At 41.0% G+C, this 25,739-nt stretch overlaps 1 protein-coding gene across 2 annotated transcripts in view; it reads left to right on the forward strand.

Moving 5' to 3' along the window:
• cngk (cyclic nucleotide-gated potassium channel) overlaps positions 1-25,739 on the forward strand; it is a 126,927-nt gene that overhangs the window by 97,868 nt on the left and 3,320 nt on the right. For both annotated transcript variants that reach the window (XM_067424724.1, XM_067424725.1), the window contains 13 exons: positions 949-1,052; positions 4,549-4,692; positions 6,038-6,199; positions 6,292-6,372; positions 6,511-6,660; positions 7,319-7,452; positions 10,311-10,495; positions 11,148-11,392; positions 11,967-12,038; positions 12,171-12,442; positions 12,833-12,954; positions 21,712-21,938; positions 22,052-22,209. In XM_067424724.1, the coding sequence (XP_067280825.1) occupies positions 949-1,052; positions 4,549-4,692; positions 6,038-6,199; positions 6,292-6,372; positions 6,511-6,660; positions 7,319-7,452; positions 10,311-10,495; positions 11,148-11,392; positions 11,967-12,038; positions 12,171-12,442; positions 12,833-12,954; positions 21,712-21,938; positions 22,052-22,209 (2,056 nt within the window). The remainder of the gene's footprint in view (positions 1-948; positions 1,053-4,548; positions 4,693-6,037; positions 6,200-6,291; positions 6,373-6,510; positions 6,661-7,318; positions 7,453-10,310; positions 10,496-11,147; positions 11,393-11,966; positions 12,039-12,170; positions 12,443-12,832; positions 12,955-21,711; positions 21,939-22,051; positions 22,210-25,739) is intronic.

Raw genomic sequence — 25,739 nt, forward strand, 5'->3', positions numbered from 1 at the left:
ATCGCTTTTGGGGATTTTCTTCACACAAATCAATTGTTTGGCCTTGGAACACTTGGAATATTTGTACCTTCTGAATAAATTGTGCCTGCAGTCGGATCTGCCTGTTATCCTGTTTTTTATGATACACAAACGGGTAGGTTTAGGGAAGCGTTTAAGTTACGTGTTCAAAATGTGTGTGTGTGTGTGTGTGTGTGTCCACAAGGTAAATGGTAAAAGGTAAATTTAAAATTATAAACATACTAAATAATGTTTTTTTTTTTTGTTTTTTTTTGAAAATGTAAAAATGCAGAAAGTTTCTTGTGATTGGTAGGTTTAGGGGCAGTGTGTGTGTATGATGGATAGGTTTAGGAGTAGGGGCAGTGCCCCCTAGAGGTGAACCGGGAATAGAATTAAACGGCGTTGATAAACACGCTAAAAAGCGATTATGCGTCTTGATAGCACGCCAAAATGTCATACATATGCCATTTCATGAGATCAGTCTGCGCAGTGATAAATTAGCACTGAAAAGGCCTGGACAGGGTTAATTTTGCGGCTGATCTTATTGCATATGTATTTGTAGGCGTTTCCTTGTCAGGCAGAAAATGTATGGGAGGAGAGTATTTAAATGAATCACGTGAGGTGATTTACTAAGGTCTGCGCTTATAAATTTACTGGTGTTTGTGCTATTTTTTACAATCCAAAAAAGCATGTTTTAAACCAGATGATAACGTAGACAATCTACGTTGGTCATTACAAACCAGCTCTGTCTGTTCTCTTTGATTTGTCAGTAGATCATGCCCTGAACTGTCCACTCCCATCTGCGCTTTTATGTAATTGTGCTTTCACGCTAATTTGCCCTGTTTAGTAAATCTGGCCCCTAATAAATTAAAATAAATCTGTTGATTTAACCCTGTTGTATTGTATGATTTTTGTATTGTAAAAATTGTATGATGATTTTTTTTCTTTCAGAAGCTATTACTTTCGAGGATACGTATTTAATGGCCTTGTACTATGTCACTGCAACAGTATGTAGTGTTGGATTCGGGGACATCCATCCATATGTAACTTCATCTGTAAGTATCATAGTGGTCAAATATTAGATGAATTTCAAGATGTGTAGGTGGTATTTCACCCCAAATGTAAAACTGATAAATCAATTAAAACGTATGTAGATGAATGAATGAATAAATAAATAAATAATAGTGATAATTTTGCTTTAAAAAGAACATTTATAGTTTTTTTTTTTTTTTTTAAGAAAAATAAATCCCTCCCAAAAACATTCTTTCTTGATTTTGTTCACACATAATGATAATTGGAATGAGAGATGGTTAAATACACTAATAACTTATAAGCTTTCGTGCATTTTTTTTTTCTTCCATTTTGAGATGAAATAGGACCAGCTTTTGTAACATTCTGCCATATAGATTAAGATAACTTCAGATCAGTGTTGGGCAAGCTGCTCTGAAACTAGCTTTTAAATGTAACTCGTAAATTAAAGTACTGAGTTACATTCAAGCTACCCTTCTGAAAAAGTACAAAAAGTAGCTACAATTTACTATCAAAAAGTCGCTAGCTACTTTTTAAACTTTTTTTTTTTTTTTTTACAATTACATTGTTACAAATAACTGAATAATTGTTAATGAAGAATGTTATTAAAATATTTGGGGTTTAAAACAACATAAAATTAAGTTCTTGGTGAGTATTGGGTGAATTCATGTTGATTGGGACATTTTTTTCCCAGTTTTCAATCGCAGAAATTGTCAGAATCATTTGATATTGTTAACTATCTGATACAAACAATAATCAAATATAGCCTATGTCTCAAACTGGCTGTCAAAGAGCAAAATTGATAGAAATTTAACATTATTTTCGTTGAGAAAATTTGCCATGTATTGTACCTGATATACAGCTCTGGAAAAATTAAGAGACCACTGCAAAATTATCAGTTTCTCTGGTTTTACTATTTTATAGGTATGTGTTTGGGTAAAAATAACATTTCTGTTTTATTCTCTAAACTACTGACAACATTTTTCACAAATTCCAAATAAAAATATTGTAATTTAGAGCATTTATTTGCCAAAAGCAACAACTGGTCAAAATAACAAAAACGATGCATTGCCAGACCTCAAATAATGGAAAGAAAATAAGTTCATATTCACTTTTAAAAAACACAATACTAATGTTTTAACTTAGGAGGGGTTCAGAAATCCATATTTGTTAGAATAACCCTGATTTTGAATCACTGCTTTCATGCGTCTTGGCATGCTCTCCACCAGTCTTTCACATTGATGTTGGGTGACTTTATGCCACTCCTGGTGCTAAAATTTACGCAGCTCAGATTTGTTTGATGGCTTGTGAACATCCATCTTCCTCTTGATCACATTCCAGAGGTTTTCAATGGGGTTCAGGTCTGGAGATTGGGTTGGCCATGACAGGGTCTTGATCTGGTGGTCCTCCATCAACACCTTGATTGACCTGGCATGGAGCACTGTCCATGAAAAACCAGTCCTCAAGAGTTTGGGGAACATTGTTAGAGCAGAAGGAAAGCAAGTTTACTTCCAGGACAACCTTGTACATGGTTTTATTCATGCGTCCTTCACAAAAACAAATCTGCCCAATTCCAGGCCTCCGTCTAACCATAAGATGACCAGGTGCTGGACAAAGCTGAAAATTGGACTCATCAGAGAAGATGACCTTACTCCAGTCCTCTATAGTCCAATCCTTATGGTCTCTTGCAAACCTCAGCCTGGCTCTTCTTTGCTTCTCATTGATGAAGGGCTTTTTTCTAGCTTTGCATGACTTCAGTCCTGCCCCTAGGAGCCTGTTTCGAACCGTCCTCGCCATGCACTTCACTCCAGCTGCCTTTTGGCATTCTTTTTTTAGGTCACTTGATGACATCCTACGGTTGTTGAGTGACATTCGAATGGGTTGGCGGTCATTCCGGTCAGCGGAGAGTCACTTTTGCCATCTGCCGGTCTGTAGCTTTGTTGTCCCGAATGTCTGCTGCTTGACCTTGTTCTTATGAACTGCCATCTTTGAAATTTGAAGGAAGAAAGCAACCCGACGCTCACTGTATCCCTCTGCCAGTAAAGCCAGAATTGAACCCTTCTTTTCCTCACTCAACCTTCCCTTTCAACTTTTTTGGCATGGTCAATAGTTATATTTTGATTCCAATTACTTTTGAGGCACTACTAGCACTGTTTTTGCCATCTGGCTGGTCCTACTGCAAGAGGATAGTGATGACCACAGAAGTGTTTTTTTATACTTTTCCTTATTAAATAAGATTTGGCTCAGGTGATCACCTAATCAGCCCCTCATTCAGTAGAATGCCTGTGTTGGACGTCAACTGACATTGGAATGGAATGGCTTACATACTTGTAGAGATGCTGATTTAAGAAAAAAACTGCAGAATTTTTCCCAGAGCTGAATGTCTAAAATAATCGATATTGAATCAAATTAAAATTAAATCCAATTGCAAGCTTGTGAATCAAAATCGAATCGAATTGTGAAATTTGTGACAATACCCAACCCTACTGACATGCTACCAAAAAATGTAGTTATGCTAGTAGCATCGCTACTTGTGGTTAGCTACTGCCCAACACTGATTGACATGTAGTTATAATGTCAGACTTGAATTTACTCTTTTTGAAAAAAAAACAGCAACTATTTAATACATTTTTTATTTTTTATAAACAAAGACTATTTTTTTATACACTATGTTGCCTAAAGTTTTGGGATGCCTGCCGTTACATGCACATGAACTTTAATGACATCAGATTCTTAATCCATAGGGTTTAATATGGAGTTGGCCCACCCTTTGCAGCTATAACAGCTTCAACTCTTCTGCGAAGGCTTTCCACAAGGTTTAGGACTCTTTTTTAATTTTTAATAAATTAATAAAATAAATTTACTTTTTAATTTTAATAAAACTTTATATGTTTATAAAATAAAAGTTATTTGAAGGACCTTCAGGGAACATGTTCTGGGAATATTTAGGGGACCATTACTATAGGATGTTCCCGCTACACTACATTCCCATAATGTTTGCAGGACCTTTAGGGGACCAACCTAGAATGTCATTTTTTGGTCCCATTTAAGTCCTTCCATCACATTTACAGAACATGTTTGTGTGAATCTATGTACACTTGGCTGCTTTGCTTTGCATTGGATGCTTTGGAAGAGCTGCTCGGCCATGAAAACCCATTCCATGAAAATCTCTACCCACTTTTCCTGAGCTGAAGTTTGTTATAATACCACTAACAGTTGAGCGTGTAATATTTAGTAGTGAGGAAATTTCATGAATTGATTTATTGCACAGGTGGCAACATATCACAATGCTACGCTTAGGTTCACTGACCTCCTGAGAGTGACCCATTCTTTCACAAATGTTTGCAGAAGCGTCTGCATGCCTAGTGCTTGATTTTATATACCTGTGGCCATGAAGTGATTGAACACTTGAATTCAATGAGTCGCATCCCAATACGTTTGGCAATATAGTGTATTTCACGCAATGTGTGTCATATGCATGTATAAAGACTTTCTTTATGCAATTTTTTTATGCATTTTCAGAAAGTTCTCATGGTTTTCGTCATGATTGCTGCAACGCTGTTTTGTGGCTTCATATCAGGCACTGTCACTGCTATGCTGGCGAACACAGATGCTATGAGAGCTGCTTATACAGAGAGAACCGAGAGCATGAAATTATTCTTGAAGGTATTCATTTTAACCTACAGTATTTTTATGAGATACACATTCAGATGTTTTGAAATACAGATTAAAGAAATACATTTTATTGACAACTAATGTATAATTTAAATGTGCACTATGTAGGACTTTGCAGTAAAATATCCAAAAACCACTAGGCCAGTGTTATATATTTTGTATTGAGTATATATTGAGTTCTTACAGAACCCCAATTGTTTCCAACTATTTGTAAATTGTGAGAAAATTGCTATTTTAACCAAGGAACCGGGACGTCTGAGGGAGTCACCTGTCAATTGCGTGTCAAATTGTCATTTGTGCGTTACTCTCGGTTTCTGGTTTTATTCTGCAGAAATGCTTTACTCTCACTGCAGTGTGAATAAGTGTCACAACAGCCGCTGAGCAACCGCACAGAGTAACGTGTTAACATAATTTTACACACTCAGATGTGTCTAATATGATAAACAGAGCTGCGTTACCTCACACTCATGACCGGAAAAGTGGAAATGGCGCCGGCGACTGTGGCATAATAGATTTCATCTTATTAACAGTCGCTCCAGCGGCCTTGCTCAGCTCCTCAACACTCGCTCTGCTTCACACTACAGTAACGTTAATAACCATATCCATCAACATGATTTCTGCCGAGTCCTATCCCGATTCTTTCCCACCGGCTGTGAGGTGAAGACCACATTTCCCAAGAATTTGAGCTCAATCTCGGCTTCATCAAAATATGCCTTTGCTTTGAATAGACGACCTCTAGTGGACGGAAAAATTATATAGTGCAGCTTTAATTAAAACCAAAAACAGTAGTATCCTAAAGTACTGTTATTATAAAGTACTATATTTGTTTTCCGCTGTAATGGCAAAGCCTCATTTTCAGCAATCATTACTCCAATCTACTTAGAACAATATGTGTTATATATAATATTTCAGAGATGCTTCTAATATGTTTTTTGATACCAAAGTAACTTTCTTATTATAAGATAAAAAATGATTGTGCTGTTTAATGAAGTCTGGAAACAACAATGCAGTATCTTCATTTCAATCACTGAAGTATTGAGTACATGTGCTATTCTTGCTAATCACTGTTCATTTTTGTGTAGTATTTTCGTTTAAAATGGCTAAACAGAACAGGATTCTTTGATAAACAGAGATTTTGAATACATTAATTATTTGAAATGGACATATATTTCTGATAATAAATATATGAAATATAATTCATATATTTGTAACATTATAAATGTCTTTGGAGTAACTTTTGATCAATGTAGTTCAGTCAAAACGATGTTACGGAATGTGAGTGTACCTTGTGTTGTATTAGCTTAAACTCAACTATATTTCCGCATCTTTTTTTCAGAGCCACGAAATAACTGGAACTATATATGAAAGAGTAATTGGATTTTACACATTCCAATGGATACACACAAAAGGGTTTGATCAGCAGAAACTGTATGAGTATTTGCCCTCTTCACTAGTCAGTGATATTTCAACAGTTCTTTATGCTGATTTTATAGCAAAGGTAAAATACTTTCTTGACTATCACTATTAATGCAACGATTACAGTAGAATGGCACATTCATTCTGTAAATGCATCTTTATCTCTTTTTCTAGATGTTTGGTCTTGATATCCCGAGAAAGGCTGAGGCATGTCGTTTGTCTAATAGGGAAATCACAGATGTAGCAAAACTCAATGTAATGAATGACAACTTCATTTGCTTGATCTTGTGCATGTGTTGCTATTTTTCATTTTAGTTTAGAATTAAATACATGTGGAAATGGCTGATTATTTTAATAAGTTAAAACTCTTGACTTACAAGGTGTTGTTTGCAGGGGGCATTTTTTGAGATGATCTTGTCAAAGAATTCTCTGGAGCAATTAGAAATGGATGGATGCTTCATTCGCTTACTATCCAAAAGTATTTCACAATGCCTGTACAGAGCCGGTGATGTCATATATAAGAAAGATGATATTGGATCAGAGGTTATTATTATTGTTCATATTATATTTCCTATTTATGAAGAGCGTAAATGCAAATAGATTGGTAGGTATATGTTGAAAACTGCATATTTTGGTTAGGTATGTTTTGAAGCATGGCAGCTGGTCTTAGTTGGTCCTGAGCTGGAGCTAATTACGGCAAGCGATTGACCAGCTTAAACCAGCTAAGGACTTCAAACCAGCTTAAACCATAGAAACCAAACTTATTTAAAACAGCTACCTAAAATGACAGAAACCATCTTTGAAAAAAAAAAAAAAAAGTTTAATTTGATTGTTTAGTTTGTTCCACGTCCCACTACATTACACGGAGAGTGCAGGGTTTATGAACTATACTGGGAGGAACCACCTGGGGGATCAAGATACTCTTACTTTTCAGGACTTATGCAGCACACTTGGCTCAAACCAGCTGCCATGCATATGCCAGCATATGCTGGTGTTTTCAACAGGGTATAGAGCCATAAATCATTTTTTATATAGAGCCATAAAACAAGTACAATTTTGTTACAGTAAGTCTTTTTGAATGAATTTCTTGCATTCATTATGAAAAGGTAAAGGGAATTTAAGGACTGGAATAGATATTAGATTTTTGATTTTTACTGTGGGGGACTCTCAGTCTCCAATTGCTCTATAACATCTTTCCTAGATGTATTTTATCCAAAGGGGAGAAGTGGCGGTTTTATCAAACGATGAATCAGCAGTTCGTTTCAAAATAAAACCTGGACTGTACTTTGGTGAGAGAAGTTTGCTGTTTGAAGAACCAAGACCTGCCACATTAAGGTTAGCATTGCTATTACTCTATTGAGTTAGTTAGTTAGTGGTACTTTGAGTATGTTGGTGGGTTAATAAGGTGAGTTTATAGTGTCCTTAATATTTAAGGTTTAAACAATTATGTATTTAAAGAGTAGATTTTGGTCCGATATACATGCAGTAGATTGACATGTTTCTCTTTTCCCCCATATACAAACATTTTAGTGCTTTCTTATAATTTTGCCAAATGGGGAATTGCTGAATTATCTCGTTCTGTACCGTCCGGTGGTGAATAGTGATCATAGACTGTAAAAAAATATGGACGTAGTGTCCGTGACGTCACCCATAGGATTCCGATAAGCTATTCTGAAGCTTAAAGTAGGGCGAGCTGGGCGTTGCCATCTTGCGAGCGAGTCATCGCGTGTCACTCCCGGATAACAGAAAATGGGCAAAAAGGCGGTATGTGGGCGGAGCTTAGGTGACACAATGACTATAGATGGTAGATAAATGGCTATCCACCTGTAACCACGCCCTTAATTATCCAGAACTTTAAGGCTTTATATAACGAAAACGAATGAGTTATACAAAAATTCACCCCCCTCACAGTTGTCATGAAGGTCAAAATTATCCTTATCGGCCAAAACCACAATTTATACCGGGCTGTAAACATGTTTTTTTCAGCTGTAAAGTTGAGAATTTTAACATGGGGCTCAATAAGATTCTCCTCCCTTCTGGAGCCTGTCCCTAGTGGCCAGTTGAGGAATTACAGTTTACATTACTTCCGTATTGGCTTCAAGAGAGATCACGGGATGTGGCCGCTTGGTAGTGATGGTGAGTCGACTCCAAAAGAGGAGCGAGATCAACTCCAGCACAGGAATCGACTCTTGGTGTCGACTCTGTTGCTGTTTTCAAAACCATTCACTTTTTACTTATTCTCTAATCCCAATACAGTGCATGGCAGTTGAGTGCACTATATAAGCAAGGAAGGAACGAAATTAAGTGAGAAATTCAGACATTGAGTTTAGTTCGTAATTATTAGTTACAAGATTTGGTTTTACAGGTTGGTTGAACTGTTATCATCAGTATTCTTAAATTATATCTTTCACTTTGACAAACCAAGTCATTGTACATGTTAACACATGAGGTACATTTTCTCAATGTCAACTTCAAATCCCAACTCCCACTATAGGAGTCGATGGAATCGGCTCCTCAACTAAATTTACTTTACATCAAAACAGGGTCAGAAATAAGACAAGATGGCAGTCGTTACATGCTTAGTTCGTTTTTAGAACTATTTTTTGAACTGTTTCCATCTTAAAACAAAAATATGTGAACAAGATGCACGTTTTGAGCACTTATATGATCCACATACAGCACCTGCTGCAGTATTTCAATCACTAAAAAACAGCTGGACGTTTTTAAAGTGCTTAAATTAAAGGGGGGGGGGGTGAAACACTCAGTTTCAGTCAATCTCATGTCAATCTTGAGTACCTATAGAGTAGTATTGCATCCTTCATATCTCCGAAAAGTCTTTAGTTTTATTATATTTATAAAAGAAATATGGGCTGTACCGAGTCTTTCCGGAAAAAAACGAGCGCCTGGAGGCGTATCGTGTGGGCGGAGCTAAAGAATGACGAATGCGCAAAGCGGTGACGTCCTCAAGCGTGGAGAAACCCATCGCTATCGATCTCAGCTAATAGATATGATCCAGAATATAATTCGGAGGCTGAAATAGAAACAGCAGCTGCAGGACTTCCGTCTCTGTGGTATGTACTGTATTTAGTGGCCTGTCAACATTTGTGTGTCTTTACTCGCAGTTTATGAGGACATGATTCAGTTTATGGACTATTGTATGCGACTAAACCTTAGCAGTAGCAAGCAAACCGGTTTTGCACGTCAGACTAGTGTAACGTTATACAGAGAACAACAATGGAGTCCATTAGTGCATTTGAATGACGAAGCACGCGATCGTGTCGTTTACTGGTGTTTACTCACGCGACGAGCCAACAGCACAGACATTTGAAGCAGTTTTACTCACCAGCTGCTTCCAAAGCAGGACCGAACCTTTATCGCTGGGACCGCTCCGTCAAAAACACACTTCTTGGAGTGTGGAGATCCACTTTGCGATGTGACTAAAGCGATGTTGTGAAGCTTCCCGTCATTTCTGCGTTCAAATCGGTTCAAATGCAGCGCTGCCTTCCCGGAATGCTGTGCTGAAGCGTTGAAGTCGCTTGATGTCAAAGTGGAGGAATGAAGTGGAGCGCGGCGCGGACTATAACCGACAGAAGTGTTCACGGACGACTGGATCTGCAGCTGAGAGTGTTTATGGGCGTGCATTTCCTCTCTCGCTCTAGTCACGTGCGCGCACCCTACCGGGAGAAGAGCCCGTACGGCCCATACAAGGACCTTCCGGTCTATTAACGTCAAGTCGAGCTATACTCGAAAAAAACTCCGAAACTTGTGAGAAACCGGAAGGAGTATTTTTAACACAGAAATACTCCATCAAACGTCCAACATTAGTTTTTGAAACTTTGTCTATGTTTAGGATGAGAATCCAAGTCTTTAACAGTGTAAAAGGCTCAGTATGCATGAAACAGCATTTCACCACCCCTTTAAATACACAGTAAAACCGTTAGAATTAAAGAGCTGATCAAGCAGGAAATGGAGGGTTCACGGAAAAGCCTTGGTTTGCCCTCCAAGGGGCGTTCCTATAACCGTGGGACGTCAAGTGAAAACTGAATATACGCTCATAATGATGATTTACAAGACTGAATGTTTAGGCTCCTCCCAAACCTACTTTTGGAACTAAATAAGCTAGTCAGACACTAGCCTTGAGGAAATGTATAGCTTAATGTGTAGCTTATTGATTTTTCCCATTTGTTTTTCAGGGCTGCAACAAACTGTGAGTTTTATGTGTTAACGAAGGAAAGCCTTGATGAGATACTGAAGCATTATCCTATCATTCGCAAGCAAGTGCTAAGAACAGTTGACACAATAAATAACCAGTTACACAATGAAGATCATCCGACAGAGCGAGAAAGATCATCAGCAGAGACTTTCCATCGAGATGGATGTAAGTTGTTTGATCCTTTTTAAAGTTAACTGCATTTAATTTATGTAAGATGGGCCAGTTGCATAAACATAGTCTTAAGAACTAGTCTGGCTACTAGCAATTAGTTAGGGCTAATCAGTCTTAATTTTCAGATTCAAAATAACATATACCAAAAAAAAAATATCTTTCCAAGTCTTGAAGGAAGAAAATGGAGACGATTAACTTAAAACTATTCTAAGCAGTTTATGTTTGTAAAAATGCATGTTAAGACTGGATTTCATCCTCAGGAATTAATTGGATTGTAGTAAATTGGCCATTGCTAACTAAATTGAGGCGGATTTGAATGCCAGTTTGCAGTCGGTTGTGGAGGATATTTAGTCCTACCCTCCATCAGGAAAAATGTGATAAAGAGGACAGATGCTAACGTATTTGATTTAAGATTATGAGGACATATGATTATTTTGTGCACAGTTAAATAATTTATAGTAAACATTTAAACATTCTGTAAAAAATTAATTATCAATTTTAATTTCATGGTAACATGCAAGAAATATTTACAATCTTGGAAAGATTGCAAAATCACCTGCAATTCTTATTCATCTGCCACCTTTCTCTTGACTGCATTTTCATCTGATGAACACAATATATAATATGATGTTTATGTTTCTTACAGGTGCACAAATCTATCAGGATAAGATGGATAAGAAGGAGCACAAGGCTAAACTCCGTTTACGTCCTTTGAGCATTAGACTGTGCTCATCAATCTCATCAACGCTCATCCGATTTTTCCTGAAGATTTTCAACAGCATAAAAAGTGCACACAACAAAACCATTGTTCCTGAGAACAGTTTCCGAGTGCTCTATCAGTACACGTCCTGTCTGCTGATCACAATTCTTTTCTGGGCAATAACATTCATGGTGTGTATCTTTTGTACAATTCAGCAGTTCTCTTCGTTAGAGGCAATGCAGTGAAATTCATACATTTTAAAATGTGACAGTGTAACTTTGCCTTTTTAAACCCGCTTTGTAGTGTTACAATGTCAGTAGTACAGTATATGTATATGAACAATGTTTACTCGTACACTTGATCGACAAAAACGCATCATTAAAGGGATAGTTCACCCAAAAATGAAAATTCTGTCATCATTTACTTACCCTCAAGTTGTTCCAAACCTGTATGAGTTTCTTTGTTCTGCTGCAAACAAAAGAAGATATTTTGAAGGAGGTTTGTAACCAAGCAGGTTGAGTAAAGGATGACAGAATTGTCATTTTTGGGTGAACTACCTTTAATACCAAGTGTAAACAGGGCCTAAAACTGGAAACCTTATTCAAAACTTTGCAAACTTTTTTGAATTTGTGTTTATTTGAAATATATTATTTAAGACAGTTAAGCTGTCTGTCGCACAATCCCTTACTCAAAGGATCTGCTTAGTCAATAAGTCCTGACTAACTCTAACACTAAAAAGGCTGTCCTCTGTTCTCTTTCTTTCAGCCTGCTGTGTTTGATGTGAACTGGTATTTGTTTTTGCTCACACAAGTTGTTGAGTTCCTTCAGATATGTGAGGTGAGCTAAAGATTATCCCTTATTTACATTTAACTAAATATTATTTCCCAAACATTACACAGAACTACATCATAACTAATATAGCATAAGGATGTTGATCTTATTAAACTTAATTATTCCTTTATTCCCTAGATCTTCCTGAAGTTTCACTTTTCTTATTATGATGAAAGTGGATCAAATGTTTCAGATTACAGAGCAACGTCCTATAACTACATGAAGAGAAAAATGGGATATGTCTTTGATATGGTCTGTTCATTTCCATATGGCCTTCTAATTATGCACCATATGAAAAAGGAGCCAGCAAATTTCCTGCCTATGATTATTTATGTCCGGATTGGTCACTTGCCACGCATTATTTCACTTATAGTGTTTATGTGGAAAGAAGAACAATCAATAACATCCAAGTATGTCTTTTAGTGATATTTGTCCTTTTTATTATTTACTTGCATTTCCCTAAAATACATTGTTCCTACTTTTAAGTGTCCTTAACTACTGTGTACTAACATTTAAACAAATAATTTAATTGATTCCCTTACACCTCAACTCATCCTTAATCCAAATCATATCCACCAAACCTGTCCCAACCTTACACATATTTCACCTCAATAGCAGCACAAGTGTTTCACAACACTGCATGAACCCTATAAGTACATTGCACTTAGTTTGATGTAAATATATATATATATTAGTTAAGAACACTTAATATAAAGTATTGGTAAAATATTAATCAATAAGTGTGATTATGTATTTAAAATATTGCATTTGCCCTTTTTTCCTTGTTTTTGTGTTTTCAGTGTTCTGTACATTAGGATGATCAAGTACTTTGTACACTCAATCCTCTTTGTCCACTGTGCGGCAGTGCTATGCATTTCATTTGTTGAAAGTCATGGAATAATGTCATGGATTGCCAAAACAGGTGAGGAAATTAAAAAAAGAAAAATTTTAAGGAGTCAGAACATGAGACATTAGTGAGTCAATGAGTCCCCTTGATCTTTTGAAATTACATTTGAAATAATGTAATAAGAATATACTGCATGTTTCAGAACACCCGTTTGTTTTATTTTAATCTTATTTTACTAGTTTTTGCATCATAAAAAAATATGACATTAAATTAATAAAACCTTGACTACATAAACAGACACCAGCCAAAAAAAAAAAGGATGAAAAAGTGAACTGAGGTATCTGAATTCAGCATCTTAAACCGTTTCTAAGTTCTTCCCACTTATCTTAATTTGTTTTATTATCATGTTATCATGTCTTTCTGTGCACTGGAAGACTTGGGGCCCTGTTTTAACGATCTAAGCGCATGGGGTAAGTGCACTTAGGGTATGTCCAAATCCACTTTTGCTAGTTTCACGATGAAAACAAAAAAAGGTCTGCGTGCCAGACGCATGGTCCAAATGGGTTGTACCTAGTCTCTTAATGAGTCATGGGTGTGTTTTGGATGTAACGAGCAATAAGTCTCATCTCCTGAAAAAATAATAAAGACTGAACACTTCTCCAGAGAGGAATCCTTTTATTTTTAATATTTAAATATTAAAAATTTTACAATACAAAATACAAAATTTAAAGTTTTCAGCGAGTGTTCAGCGAGGTTACTCCTACGGTAGTAAGCCCTGAGCAGGCTCTGGTTATGGAACGAGAGGTACAGACTCTTCTGCGAAAAGAGGCTATAGAACGGGTCCCTCTCCACTGCAGAGAGTCGGGCTTTTACAGCCGGTATTTCATAGTTCTGCCAGAAAGACTCGGAAGAATTAATGTTGTAACAATAACATTTATTTAGGAGCTCAGCAAGCAATCAAGTTCTTTGGCGTAGGCCCCATTTGTAATTCGCATTCCGAGGGTACGGAATCTGCGTATCCTGCCTGATTACAGAGGCAGGGGCGCAGCTCACCCCCCCCCGCGAAGTACAAAAGGGGGCCATCTGGTGGTGGTGGGGTGGATGGAGGGAGAGACATCCTGAAGTCTTCAGGGTAGAGGGGAGATCCCGTCTGGTGGTGTTGAGGATGATATGAAAGCCTGGCTGGTTGTGTAGGGGGGGGATGGAGGAAAGGTCCCATATTGGTGGTGGTGGGGAGGATGGTGGTGCTGAAGCAGTAGTATCTGCGAACTCAAACATGAGTAAGTACAACCTTTATATGCTCCGGTAAAGGATGTGATTGGATAGATGAGAAGGTAATTAGTGACGTAACGATTGAGTCTTCCCGGCAGAACTTGCGCTTAACTTCATTTCCAAAGAAGGATGGAGGGTTAAGGCCTATTTTAGATCTGTGTTGACTAAACAGAGCAGTAAAGAAATTAAAATTCAAGATGCTCACGATAAAACAGATAGTGAAAACAGAAGTGTGTCACACGAGGACTAGTGTGTCACAATAGACCTAAAAGATGCTTACTTCCACATCTCCATCCTTCCGCAGCACAGACAGTTCCTCAGGTTTGCTTTCGGGGGCGAAGCTTACCAATATCGAGGGCTGCCATTCGGCCTAGCTTTATCGCTCCGCACTTTCACGAAGTGCATGGATGTGGCTCTGGCTCCGTTGCGACTCCAGGGCATTCGCGTGCTCAATTACATCGACGATTGGCTGGTGTTAGCGCAGTCGAAATAGCTGGCAGTTCAGCATCGAGATGCTGTTCTTGCCCACGTGAGAGTGTTGGGGCTAAGGTTGAACGGAAAGAAAAGTGTGGTGGCACCTCAGCAGAGCATTACTTTTCTGGGGGTAGTGTGGGACACGAAAACAATGTCGGCTCTGCTATCTCCTCCCAGGATAAAAACGATTCTGGATACCGTGAACCAGATAAAGCTAGGTCAGTCACTCACTGTAAGACACTTTCAGAGAGTGTTAGGGCTGATGGCAGTAGCGTCCAACATGATACCTTTTGGCCTGCTGTACATGAGACCCTTACAGTGGTGGCTCAGGACCAAGGGGTTCTCCCCGAGGGGAAATCCCTTTCGCTTGATCAAGGTCACGCGGCGCTACCCAAGGTCCAGTTCTGGGGGTTCCTTGTCGTCGCGTAATGCTAACGACGGATGCCTCCCTAACTGGCTGGGGGGCGGTCATGAGTGGCCGCTCGGCTTGGGGTCTGTGGAGCGGCCATCAGCTCTCCTGGCACATAAACCAGTTGGAGCTGATGGCCGTGTTCCTGTCACTCAGGCACTTTCTCCCAGACCTTTGGGGCCGCCATGTGCTAGTTCGGTCGGACAACACAGCGGTGGTCTCGTACATAAATCGCCTGGGGGGGGCTAAGATTGCGCCAGTTGTGGAAGCTGGCGCATCGAATATTGATTTGGGCCCAGGGCAAGATGCTGTCGCTCAGAGCTATTTACATCCCGGGGAGCCTGAATGTAGTGGCAGACTCCCTGTCGAGGCAAGGCGCCCCTGCTGCTGGTAGCCAAACAATGGTGTCCACTAACCAGTGAGACAACCTTTGCTTGAGAGAGCCTTCCCTTTCAGCTTCCCACCATAACAACGAGCTGGTCTGAGGTCCTGAAACACTGCGTCCTGTCTATGTAAGCGCGAAGGGCGCGTACTGGACAGAGCAGTGCCACGGCTGGGTCTGCCCCCTCCAAGGGCAGCGCTTGCAGGTTCACCACCTGGTCTCTAAACGGAGTGGCGGGAACCTTGGAACCTCCCTGACCTTGCACAAACACGTGCAAGAAGGCTCACTGGGGGAACGCATATTGCGTAGGCCCTGCGGCCAGCTGTGCGCCAGTGCATCCGTGCCGAGCGTGCCCTCGGTCAGGGAATGGTACAGGCTGCAATGGGATGTCGTGAGAGGCAAACAGATCTACCTGTGAGTCCCCGAACTGATCCCAGATCAGCTGGACCGACTGGGGATGGAGTCTCCATTCCCCAGGGATAGGCTGAATCCGTGAGAGCTCGTCGGCTGCACGGTTCAGGATCTCCGGGATATGGACAGCACGAAGGGACCTCAGGCGCTTCTGACTCCATAATACGAGATGGCGGGCGAGTTGGGACATGCAGCGGGAGCGTAGACCGCCCTGGTGGTTGATGTACGCTACAACGGCCATGTTGTCCGACCTGACTAGTACGTGTTGACCCTTCAGCAACGCTAGGAAGCGGTGCAGGGTGACCGTACTGCCAGCAACTCAAGGCAATTTACATGCAGGCAGCGCTGGCTCTCTGTCCAGGAGCCCGCGGCCACACGTCCATTGCACATGGCACTCCAACCCGTAGTGGAAGCATCTGTTGGCACAACAACATGCCTGGAAGCTCATTCTAAGGGCACACCTGCTCGTAGAAAACTGAGGTTCGACCACTGGGTGAGTGTCTGTCTGCAGGCCCCAGTCACTGGGACCTGGAGCGTGCCAGACTGCCATGCCCATCTCGGAACTCGATCACGAAGCCAGTGCTGAAGCGGTCTCATATGAAGCAATCCGAGCGGCGTCACCGCGGCTGCGGATGCCATATGCCCCAGGAGCCTCTGAAACAATTCAGTGGAACCACACTCTTGCTCTCTATCTGGCGGAGGCAAGTCAGCAGTGACTGCGCGTGCTCCTTTTGTAAGCTGTGCGCACATGGCGACCGAGTCGATCTCCATACCGAGAAAAGAGATCCTCTGCACGGGGCAGAGTTGCTCTTCTGCCATTTGACCCGAAGGCCCAGACGGGCTAAGTGGTGGAGAACCATGTCTCTGTGTTCGCACACCCACTCCCGAGAGTGGCCCAGTATGAGCCAGTCATCGAGATAGTTCAGGACGCGAACCCCTTGCTGCCTGAGTGGAGCAAGGGCTGCCTCGCCAATCTTCGTGAAGACGCGAGGGAACAGAGCTAGCCCGAATGGTAGTACAGCAAACTGATATGCCCGCCCCTCGAACGCAAACCACAGGAACGGTCTGTGTTGCGGAAGGATGGACACACAGAAGTACGCATCCTTCAGGTCAATCGCTGCAAACCAATCGTATGGACGAACGCATTCAAAAAGGCGTTACGCAGTCAACATCCCGAACGGAAGCCTGAGAAGGGATCGGTTCAGGACGCGAAGGTCCAGGATTGGCCGTAACCCACCGGATTCTTCGGTACAATGAAGTAAGGGCTGTAGATGCCAGACTTCATCTCGGCTGGAGGGACGAGCTCGATCGCGCCCTTCGCCAGTAGGGTAGTGATCTCCGCACGCATGACAGGGGCATAGGACCCTACCATGGTGAACCGGACACCCCGGAAGCAGGGAGGAGCTCGCGCAAACTGAATCGCGTAGCCGAGCCTGATGGTCCACGCGACCCAGCGAGACAGTCCCGGCAGCTGTACACTCCCCAGGAGTGTACCAACTGGGTCATACGGAGCACCGGCGTACCCTTTGTGAGGCAGCGAGGTAGTATTACTGGCCCGGACTCGGGTGGCATAGCGGCCCGGTGTCGGGGCACTGGTAATGACTGCGCCCTGACAGATGAGACCAGGGAAGGACTCGCGTTCCACTGGGGTCTGCTCTGCGAGGGGGCTGGCGACAGAGAGGGACGAGAGCGGCTTGGCCTGGGGGCGGCGCGCACTGCCGTCACCGGTCTCTGGGTGCTCAGGGATGGGTTAATCAGTTCTTTCTTTACAAAGGGTGCTGCTGACCCGTGGGCCAGCAGCTGGACAAAGGATTCTCCCCCGGCCCTCCACCGGGGGAAGGGGCGGACCTGCCACTGTCCCCTGAAAAGAACTGCCCATCCCAGAGCTGTCCACGTCCGGAGCGCCGCTTAGCCTGGTGTTCAGCAGGCTGCGGGGCTGGTGCGGACTGGGACGGCTTGGGTGAAGGGTGCTGCTGTGGCCACGCGGGAGGGGGTCGCAGGAGGTCGCCCTGGCGGCGAGGAGGCTGAGGCAACTGTGGCGGCGGCGCTTAGGTGCAGCAGCACCTCCAAAAACCAATCGCCCAACCGCGAGCACTCGTGACAGGGTGGAGGTTCACACCAGCCCGAGGCTCGCGGCTGCCCGAGATAACATGGCTGTCAACTCTAGGGCAGATTCTACAGTGCTACCACACCCGGAGGCGGAGCATAGCCGAATCGTCATCCCCAAAGGACTCTAGCCCACCTTGAGGTGCGGCAATCGACCTCTCGCCGCTATCTGGAGTATGAACAAAACGAACGCTGCTTCAGTCCAACACTCGCTGGAAGCGATGTGCAAGTTGTGATGTGGAGTGAAGATGTGGAGTGGCCCGAGGAATGATCGTCGGGGTTCTCAATACCACAGCACTGCCCTCAGGTCACCCTGGCCACCAGCCAAACTACCACCTCTCTCAGAGATGGTAGATCAGGATGTGGCAGAGGGGAATTTCTCTCTTTACAGAGATCATTGAGTCTCGACCACAACATCGCGATGGTCATGTTCCCGCAGAGGGAATACAGCACACCCACAAACACTGTCCGAACGTGCTGGGCCCAAACACGTCGAGCAGTGAATGCATACCAAATACAGCAACAGATATCGACCGCACCCGGAAGTGCGCGGGCAAACCGTCTTGAAAAAGACGTGCCACACGCAAGCTCTTTTTGTGAGAGGAAGCTCTGCAGAGTGCTGAAGCGCCCAGGGAAAACACACACAGCTGTTGCAGATCACTGCACAGATCAGCAGGCAGGCAATGTGAGATCGCTGGAACGCGCCGTTACACCAACACCCTGGAGAACCGCTCGTCTCGAAGACTGAAGAGAGGACTTCAGAATTCAGGCTTGCAGGAGTAAAGAGATGCTCTTGGCTCCGAAGCAGAAACATAATGCGATACATGCCAGCTACTTCCTTATATACCCAAGTGGGTAGGCGGAGTTACGCATGCAAATTTCGCATGCCCATGTCATTGGCACTGCCATTGGGCGTTTTCTAAGATCTCGAAGATGATTGGCTTCTAGGCGAAACCCCCATTCGTCAGTCACTGACGTTACGTCAGAGTGACTGAATGAAAGGGAACCCTTTAAATACAATACAGAAACTTAAAGGAACTGTATGTAAGAAATGTATTTCAATTAATCATAAAATGGCCCTGATATATCATTAGACATTAAGAAATCTTGTTAATTTCAAATACTTCTATCAATAGCTGCGTTTCCATTACGAATTTGCGAAAAACTTTTGCGATATTTCTTAAATGTCGATAAAAAACTATTGCGAAATGACAGCATTTCCATAGCTGCAGTTTTCCTCTCGCGAAAGGTCATTCCAAAATGATAGCACTTAGTAGGTTTGTATATCCCATCCACCACCCTAGCCATTTTTTTTATTGGAAGGAAACGTGTCCAATGTCCAAGCATTAATGGCAAGGAAAGCCCCTTAGGTTACTTAAGCGGCACGGATATGAGGTGGGTGGGTGTGTGTGTGTGTGTGTGTGTGTGTGTGTGTGTGTGTGTGTGTGTGTGTGTGTGTGTGTGTGTGTGTGTGTGTGTGTGTGTGTGTGTGTGTGTGTGTGTGTGTGTGTGTGTGTGTGTGTGTCAGATCTGCTTCAAGGTCTTCATGATAATGTAGCATTGGTCTTTTACGCGAGCCAGGTTGACGCATATAGAGAAGAGTGAAATGTTTGAATTTGCATGGTAACTCAAATGTTTTTTTTTATTTTTTTATTTTTTTATTAACTTTCGTTATTTTGGCTAGACATTTCGTTTGTTGGGCATATGAACTGAATTTAGAAATTAAAAAAATTGGCATTTAATAAACAAAATATTTTTTTGAAATGAAGACAGCATTTGGAGTGAGTGCATGGCATGCAAAAAAATTAGTTCCCCGAGTACACAAATAAAAATAGGGAGTTTATAGTTTATAATTTTGTCTTGAACTCATCTGTATAGCTAAAAATGTGAATCGTTTCATCGAAAACTAAATAGGCCTAAGTACGTTTAGGCCTAAACATTAGCCTGTAATATTATTATTTTAATTTATATGTTGATTATGAAAAGTGAGCAGCATGAGTAAGAATCGCAATATGTTTGAGACCTGGGGAGTCACATGATTTTGATCACTTCGAGTATTATTTTTTTAGAAAATCTTTCTTAAAAAAAAACATTTAGTTTTGTATAAATTGTATTTTTCATTTTGATCGATGTTTCATCAATTAATTGCCTGTTTATTAGATGGATTGACGTGCGTAACTGGCCTGTTTCCTCTGCCTTTGAGTAAGGCTGAAACTAGCTCTTTCTGTTTTAATACATTTCTTGAATATATGTCTTCATTACAGTATATATAGCCCGTAGTCCTTATTAGGAGTAAATATGTCCTTTTAACTACATTATCTTGTTATTACGACACAATTAAGTGGAAAATAGCTATAGGTCCTATGTTGCAGCAATGCGTCACCGCAACAGGTGACATGTACATGCGAAAAAAAACGTTTCCATTGCAGTTTTGCGAAAATGTCTTTTTTCGAATTGCCTGAAAAACCACCTCATGAGAGCGTAAAAACTTTTTTGCGATATATGGGAGTTTTTGCGAAATTGCAGCGTTTCCATTGGGCGTATTTTCAATTCGCAATTTCAATTTGCGCAATTTGAAGGGTAATGGAAACGCGGCTACTGACAACTGTAGTCCGGACAGGATATTGTCATTTAATAGTTGTTGTTGCAGCCCTCAACTGATATTGATGTTGACATGTTGTGTTTTGGCCTGAAGCTCCGACCTCCACCTATCGACCAATCATAAAGTCAATAGTGTTTCGGCATCCGGGTTGCCAGATCTGCTCTAGTTACCACAGCTGCAGCTACAAACGTTCCTGCTGATCCTGCAGCCATTCTGGCAACCTCGAGGCAGGGGGAGGGGATGGTGATTGCAGTACCAGTTTAGGCCACAATCTTACATACACTTTCTTTAATTGTAATGTGTAGTTATCAATATGAAAACTAAATGTCTTATTAACATTGTGCTTATGCTTTGTTGGTTATAGAGTTAGTTTGCTGAACAAACTCAGTGGTGTTGAGCAGATTCTGACTCACTTAAACTTAAATGCGACTGATTGGCCATTGCAATTACCAGCTCAACAGATATGTCTGTGAAGTCAACGCTGCAAAAACACGTTGTGAATAGAAACCTTTGGTGCACTTTACAGGCAGCTGCCAAAAATGACTTTTCTAAATTTAGTAATTTTCAAACATTTAACCTCTAGAAATCAAAGATAGTTGTATAAAATAATAATAAACAATTCTAGATCATTATACTGTAGTAAATAAAAAATCATGGTTTTCTTCTTACTGATATACATTTTTTTGTAAAATCTGTATACTATTCTTTTTACCACTATGCATGTGTAAAGTGAAAACATTATACCATATAAGTCCTAATATTGATTGCTTACTAACAGAAGCAGATAACAAATATTGAGATATAACCCCCTTAGTAATCTTATTAACATTTTTATAAGTAACTAATGGATTGTTATATTTATATTTAATATTTATAAATATATATAATATATAATTATATATAATATTTATAAAGTAGCTCCCTTACATGTAACTAGTAACTCCCCAATTCTGCGTATATGTAATATCATTGTTTAAATGTGACATCATTGAGTGATTAAATAAAGATCTGTTTAATTGTCTTATTGAATCGGTTTATAGAAATGAACTGTCCGAAAGAACCAGTTTCCCCATGGTCCATAAGCTAGACCAGAACTATACCAACCTGGACCAGCATGGAATTCATACAAGCTTATGCTGTATTTTTCAACAAGGCTTTTTTCCCCCTCCTTTGCAGAGATCTATGCCTTCACTGAAATGTATAGATATGCTACGTACTGGATAATACAAATCTACACAACAACAGGATATGGTGATATAAAGGCAACAAACTTAGGAGAAGTGATAGCATGTGTTATGCTAATGATTCTGTCTAGAATTCAAGTGGTTTATAAAATTGGACTTCTCATCGCTACACAAACAAACAAGAGAACACGGCAGGAAGCCTTTGAGGAAAAACTGCAGGTAATTGTAAACATTGCATCTTAATTAAAGTTGACATTGTAAGGTGTTTAGTCATTTCCAGGTAATTTTTACTTTAATTATGATTTATTTTCGAAAAACCTTATCTGTTTAAGACTATACAGGGGTACATGAAGCATGAGAGAATCCCATCTGCATTACAAAAACGGGTGACACAGTTCTACAGTTATCGGTGGAATCGCAATAGAGGGACAAGCACAGATTTTCTGTTCAAAAGCATCCCTCGCTCTTTGAAAGTGGAGGTTGTGTCAAGGTAAGCAAGCCTAAGGCCGTGTATACACCAAAGCATTTTAGCCACCTGAAAAAACATCTGTGGCTGCTTGAGAGCGCTTTGGCAGTGTAGCGTTGCAGACTCTTTGTTTGCTGTGATTAGTATCCGTATTGTATCCATGAGTTTTCTTATTATGCTTGCCAAATGGGAGTCTATGACAGCCTATGAACAGAACATATGAAAATAATGACCTTTAGCAATTCTAGAGATCCTAATGAACAGTTTTGGGTCTATAGTGCCATCACCAGTTCAAATTCACTTTTCTATAGATTGTAAGTTTTAACCCTTTGTTCTAGAAAAATTAAATGTACACCTACACCTGTACACCTGATTCATCTCCTCATACTTATCACATTCAACATCTGACACATTCAACATCTCTAGTTTACACACTCTCCAACACTTATGATAGAGAGTAGAGAAACTGCTTTACCCTGAGGTGGATAAAGGCCTAAAAGGTGGGTAAAAAAAAGGCCTAAAAACTGAAAAGAAACTAAACCAGGCGGTGGCATCAAACCTACTTTAGTCTTGGAGGATGCCCTCCTGCCTCGGATTGGCCTCGGAACTACTCTCACACTGAGAGGAAGTCTAATCACTGTGCACACCGAAACAAAGCAGTGGCTAAACCAGTGATTTCACAAAGGAAAAGCCAACACATATTACTGGTGCTTCTATTACATTGTTCTAGCCACCTAACAGGGGCAAATTCAGGGCCCTAATTTTCTTCATCTTACACTTTCTATACATTTTTACCACATAATCCCCTTAACTCTATACAGGGAACAGAGGTCTGCAGAAATACATTTTTTTTTTTTTTTTTTATTAAAAAAAGGAGACCTACCATCTCAGCCTGCGGCATGCAGAATGCTATCACCCTTACAGGCCTGAAAGAAGCACTTTCACTGATCAAGCCAAGGCGGCCCTTAGAATATATTTCCACCTATCAGAGGCCAAGCCCCGGGCCTGATGTAAGTAGCACATTGGGAAATGATGAAGAAGAAAGATGAGGGTCAGGTTTTTAGTTTACCCTCAGGGAGAAGACCTAACACCGATCTCCTTCAAATCCTTCTTGCTGGAGTCCCGCCTCTTTTGCGACCTAGTCCTCCTCGAATGGTTGCGCATGAGAGGCGATTCTGGCTATATCTCCAGCCCTCAGACTGTGACGAGCAAGGCCCTCCCGTCTGCCTTCGCGGATCTCAGTGATAACCAGTTTTTAAAAGCTGCTGAACTAGCCTTCACCCCCCAAACTTTCCCACCTCTGCCCCAATGGAGGTGGCTGAAAAGTTTGGAGGGCGAAACGAGGAAAAAGCCAATATCTTTCTCCATATATCAGCCAAATTCAACCACAGATGTCTCTCCATGGCCACCATCGGTGTCATAGATCGAGATGAAAAGCTAGATCTGTTGTGCGGCACAGTTCGACCACCGCATCAGGGGACAAACCCACCCACTGATTGAGATCCATCAGCAGATCTGCCGTGTATGCTTGCACCGCCATTGTGTGCAAAGTAGTGATGTCCGGTTCGCGAACGAATCGTTCTTTTTAACCGGATCTTTATAGTGAACCGGTCGAACCAGTTCACCAAATCGAACTGAATCGTTCTAAACGGTTCGCGTCTCAAATCAGGGCTGATCCCACAAATACTGTAGATATTAACTTTCTGCCATCAGTGACAGTCTCTCAAACTAGAAATAAAACTAATATCTTGAAGTAGATGCTGTAACTCCAATCGTTAGCTGAAGTGAGACATGTTTTGCTGAGAGATCTGATGAACTCACGAGCAGCTGATACTGAGCATGCGCGTGTGAACCGAACGTACCGGTTCGGTTGTCGGACCCTCGGATCAGCAGTACAGAATCAAAACCGTTTCTATCGGACACGTTCGATACTGAGAACCGATGAGCCGATGAGCTGCGCATGCGTGTTATTTGTTCAGAGGAACGAAATGCAGGTTAAGTGTATTTAAAACTAATCACGTTTGGAAACATTATAAAACTGTCACTGTATTATTTTAAAGTTTTGGAAACAATAGATTGTAAAACGGTCAAATTAAACATTTATTTGTTTTATCAATAATGCATGATATTTTCAGGAACAGCTTTTATCTTATTTAATTTCTAAGTCGATAAAGATTTTAAAATAGATGTAATCAAAACAGTAGCCTATGATATAGACTATTCAGCAGCAGTTCGCAGCTCAGCACCCTGTCCTCAGCACACACACACACACAACACACACACACACACACACACACTGATACAGCGGTTCTCGAGTCAGATCGACCGGTTGCAACGGATCACCGGTACAGAATCGAGAACCGTTTCTATAGGACACGTTCGATCTTTCGGACATGTTCGATTCTGAGAACCGGTGAGCTGAGATACTGAGCATGCGTGAGAGCGTCGTAACCGAACTGTTTCTCTCGGACTGGGACAGCTGATGCTGATAATACATGAGCCCGGGTGAACTGAGGATTTGTGTAATGTCAATGTAAGTTTATTTAATCCGTGTAAAACATCAGTGTGTGCACGACAGTGACAGTGACAGTCTCTCTAGAAATAAAACTAATATCTTGAAGTAGATGTTGTAAATCGATTCAGTTCGATTTGGTGAACTGTATTGTGAGTGCTGTTGCTAAACATAAATGAAAAAATGTTTCCAAGATGATGATGATGTCAATTATAATTATTACTATACTAAGTTTTGATTACAAATACTTTATATGGATGTGTTTGAATGTATATTCATCCGCCGGGATGATAGAAATGACGTCATTACGTAAAGACGTAAAAGAACCGGTGATCCGGTTTTTTTAACCGGATCATTGAAACGAACTGTCCGAAAGAACCGGTTCGCGGAAAAGAACCGAACTTCCCATCACTAGTGCAAAGCAGCACCAGCCTGACCTGCCATTTAAGCAAGACGTCGTTTTGAGAGGTAATATGGCATGGTTGGAGCTCTCAGTGTCAATGCCTACCCATATGCGAGATAGTTCGCAAATTTACCATCAATCATGACATTGACACACACCCATTTTTCCTTAAAGTGTTAGTTCACCCAAAAATCAAATTTATGTCAATAATGATTCACCCTAATGTTGTTCCCCACCGTAAGACCTCCATAAAGCTAATAAAAACATCATCAAAGTATTTAATATGTGACATCAGTTGGTTGATTAGAATCTCTTGAAGCATCGAAAATACATTTTGGTGACCCGAATCTTTGATTGATTTACTGATTCATTAACCGTTTGATTCTTTTTGGAGGAACACGGAAGAGAAGACAATGCTGAATAAAGTCGTAGTTTTTGATATTTTTGGACCAAAATTAATTTTCGATGCTTCAAGAGATTCTAATCAACCCACTCATGTCACATATGGACTACTTTGATGATGTTTTAATTAGTTTTCTGGACATGGACAGTAAAGTGGGCATAGACTGCATATGCTCTGGGACTAAAATATAAAATATCTTAAAAGGGATACTTCACCGTTTTTTCATATTAAACTAT

This window comes from Pseudorasbora parva, chromosome 18 (genome assembly GCF_024679245.1).
Source record: "Pseudorasbora parva isolate DD20220531a chromosome 18, ASM2467924v1, whole genome shotgun sequence".
Classification (NCBI taxonomy): Eukaryota; Metazoa; Chordata; class Actinopteri; order Cypriniformes; family Gobionidae; genus Pseudorasbora; species Pseudorasbora parva.